We start from the raw sequence: 3809 nt of genomic DNA, 5'->3' as shown, positions 1-3809 counted from the left end.
GGACTGGATCTCGATTGGGAGTTCCCCCAAAGCACTCAAGAGATGGAAGACCTCGGTGTCCTTCTGGAGGAGTGGCGGCTCGCGCTCATCAAAAAAGTCACCTAGCTGTAGCAAGCCGGCTGGGATGAATGCATTTAAAGCAAACGGGACCGTACAGGGTGGGCCTGCCTTACCGGTCACGATTCCATCGCCCACGAAGATCAACGATGCACGGACGGTCTCAGCTCGCGGTCCAAGGCATGAAGAGCATGAGCGGGTGAGCTCCACCTCTTCCTCTACCTTAGGCGGGAGCGCGACCTGCTCCCCGGTCCCATGGTGCTCTTTCTTACCGTTAGCGCCCCGTTAGTGCTTCTTTACCATAGCCTACCAGCTGTTCCTCTTTTCTGCCCTTTTCCTTATAGTATAGTAATTCAAGCAAAAATGGAGTTCAATCCAACTATCCTTTTGAAGCGGATAGTTCACAGTGCTCATTCTAAGTCAAAACGGCCATGACAACAAAAGGACGATCCAGAAATTTGAATCTTTTTGAGTTTAGTAAAGCGGATTTCTCCCGTTACTCTATCCAAATCAAGTTTTGGTAAGATGAAGAAGAAAAAGAAACTTTCCATAATAATATTAGGAGCTCTTGTCTTGTTAAGTCCGATTCTTTATCTGAAAATGGGTCATACTCTGACCCCGATGAACCCTCTTGCCCCCCTAAATGTCCCTCACCACGAAGTGATTCAGCCTCCAGTGAATGACGTTCTGGTCGCGGTGATTCAGAATATTGTGGGGCGTCTTGAGGTTCTATTTTCGCAGGTCCTTCGCCGGACCAAATTCTGGCCGTCACCAATCGGGTGATGGAGGATGTGATGGACCCCAGCCATCACCCCGGAGGAAAGACTCCAAGATGCCTTGGAGTTCTTGGACTCTCTTGATCAGGAAGAAAGATTGAATTCCTTATACAAAGTCATAAGGAAGGAAATCAAACGCGTTGTTTGAGAAGGAGAAAAAGGTAAGACGAGCCTGACAAAGAATAAGAAGAAAAGCTCTCCCTGGACTCTATGACACTTTCTAAGCCTCACATAATTTGAATTTCTCTAACATTCTACGTTTCCGAAACGGATCCTATCAAATATTTCACATTTTCTATGATCATCTCTATTTTAGGTATTCGGGGAATCCTCCTTAATAGATGAAATATTCCTATTATGTCAATGCCAATTGAATCAATGTTATTAGCTGTCAATTCGAACTTTTTAGTATTTTCCGTTTCTTTGGATGATATGATGGGTCAATTATTTGCTTTATTAGTTCTAACAGTGGCAGCTGCGGAATCTGCTATTGGATCAGCCATTTTCGTTAACACTTTTCGAGTCCGAGGGACTATTGCAGTCGAATCCATAAATTGCATTCAAGGTTAAAGAAGACTACAGGAGAGTTACCAAATACAAAGTGAAGTTCTCCTTTCGTTCTCTTCTTTCTTTTCTTTTTCTTTTTGGACTTGGCCGCCGGGTGTCCTACACAACTTTCCGTTCCGTTGCGGAAAGATAGATACGGATAACGTTTCCCATTGAGATTGAGTTCAACGGATATGCAGGATAGAAATATGCTATTTGCTGCTATTCCATCTATTTGTGCATCAAGTTCGAAGAAGATCTCAATCTATAATGAAGAAATGATAGTAGCTCGTTGTTTTATAGGCTTTCTCATATTCAGTCGGAAGAGTTTAGGTAAGACTTTCAAAGTCACTCTCGACGAGAGAATCGAGTCTATTCAGGAAGAATCGCAGCAATTCTCCAATCCTAACGAAGTCATTCCTCCGGAATCCAATGAACAACAACGATTACTTAGGATCAGCTTGCGAATTTGCGGCACCGTAGTAGAATCATTACCAACGGCACGCTGTGCGCCTAAGTGCGAAAAGACAGTGCAAGCTTTGTTATGCCGAAACCTAAATGTAAAGTCAGCAACACTTCTAAATGCCACTTCTTCCCGTCGCATCCGTCTTCAGGACGATATAGTCACAGGTTTTCACTTCTCAGTGAGTGAAAGATTTGTCCCCGGGTGTACGTTGAAAGCTTCTATCGTAGAACTAATTCGAGAGGGCTTGGTAGTCTTAAGAAAGGTTCGGGTGGGGGGTTCTATTTGTAAAGAATAAGGAAGAGGAATAGAATCTAATTCATGTGTTCATGCGGAAAGAAGAGCGGATCCAATACACCAAGACCTCGGTTGTTCTTTTTCAATCGAGAAGAGAAGGCCGTGGTCGAAGCATTAAAAAAACTACAAAAGGCTTTCGGCCATGGGACGGGGGAGTGGCGAGGCGGGCCCCGTCAATATTATGTTTTTCGCCCCATCATCTTACACGTTTTTCGGTATGAGATAGGGGATTGAACTACTTAATCTTTGCCTGGAACCAAACCTTATGAGTACTACCAATCAGGCAGGATTAAGGCCTTCCATGGCTTTCGACGCTCTCGGGTGATGTTGAAGTGAAATACCACTCCAGTAGCTTGAACAACTCCGGGAACAGGATTTCTCCTCAAGGCAAAGTCAGTGTTCGCTGCGCTAGAACGAGCTGGTCGAGAGATGCGCAGTGGGAAATCGCATCAGTATGGGGTGGAAGGTTGTTTGCCCATAGCTATGGGAGTACTAATCTAAAGAAGCGAGCAGCAGTTTTAGGAACGGGCTGGCCCCTGGGACTCAGTCAGCGAGCGCTGTTGGTAAAAAAAAGAACTACTTAGCAAAAAGGCCTGCAAGTATTCTGAGAACTACACGAGCTCTTTTGGCAGAAAAGCGGAAACGTCTTTCTTTCGTCCTCCACTCGCTAGAGACTATGGGGATCTGGGATTTGAGAACACTGACTGACGGCACTCAACTGACGGGACTTCGAGGCAGGTATTTTACTGTATACCTATACCGACGGAATGAAGGCACGAGACTGAGACGGAGACCACAGCTTAATGTGAGTACGAACTATACCACAAGCTTATAAGCTTCGAGAGCCCAGGTCAAGGAGCTCTCTCGAACAGGGAAACTCGAAAGCCTAACGCGAGGGTTCCTCACCTCAAAACCTAGAAAAAAGCCAGAAACCTCCGAAGAGGAGCTATTAAAGCTCTTAAGCCGAGGAGCGGAGTTTCAACTCGAAAGCTGGCCCGAAGCAGAGTGAACTATCTAAAAAGCCCAGGACAGGAGCTATTACGACTCAAACAGGAAGTAGAATTCCTATATAGACAGCAATAGACCCTTACCTAGGCTAGGGAATCAGAAAGCAACTCTGCTTGAGTCATCAGAGGAGCTATTCCTACTGCTTCACACAAACACAATGGCGTCGGTGCGATGTAAAACACATCACATCAGCAAGGGATTAGGATTGCTTTGGGAATTCACTAATGGTTGTTAATGTATTCAATGATTTACCACGGTTGATAACAACAACAACTGAGATGCCAGGTGCGGCTCAGAGAATATGATCATGAAATATGATGCTGTAGCAGCAGCCGTAGCACGGGAAACTCGAAAGAGGCTATTCCTCTCTCTCGGTACAGCTCATTTTAGGAGGCAGGCAGAGGTTGCCCTAGAGAGGGCGACGAGTTTGGGTACCTCTGTGGGCGGATAGGCTATAGCGGACCTATCGGCCTACAATAGGAGATAGAGGCATTGTAGCGAGCCTCACTAATACGCATCTAAGGGAGGTAGGGACTACTAATGGACTATCATGAACGAAGTGAGGGAAGGAGTCTAGACCACAAGCCTAGTGTACTATAAGGGTACGGAACTCCGGGATATACTCTCGTTATTACCGTACCGACTAAATTAAGGGACATCTC

General features: G+C 45.6%; 1 protein-coding gene across 1 annotated transcript; it reads left to right on the top strand.

Annotated features, from left to right (window-relative positions):
• The first annotated feature begins 1228 nt into the window (after positions 1 to 1228).
• Positions 1229 to 2226, top strand: LOC120105366 (ATP synthase protein MI25). The gene has a single exon (XM_039117735.3). It carries the CDS (start codon positions 1574 to 1576, stop codon positions 2138 to 2140), a length of 567 nt encoding a protein of 188 aa, XP_038973663.2. The 5' UTR covers positions 1229 to 1573; the 3' UTR covers positions 2141 to 2226.
• Positions 2227 to 3809: the final 1583 nt, after the last annotated feature.

The sequence above is a fragment of the Phoenix dactylifera genome, chromosome 17 (assembly GCF_051530095.1).
Source record: "Phoenix dactylifera cultivar Ajwa chromosome 17, Ajwa_hap1_PhDact_Kaust_v1.1, whole genome shotgun sequence".
In the NCBI taxonomy this organism is placed as follows: Eukaryota; Viridiplantae; Streptophyta; class Magnoliopsida; order Arecales; family Arecaceae; genus Phoenix; species Phoenix dactylifera.
Note: the sequence above shows the minus strand (reverse complement) of the source record. Positions and strands in the feature narration are given on the sequence as shown.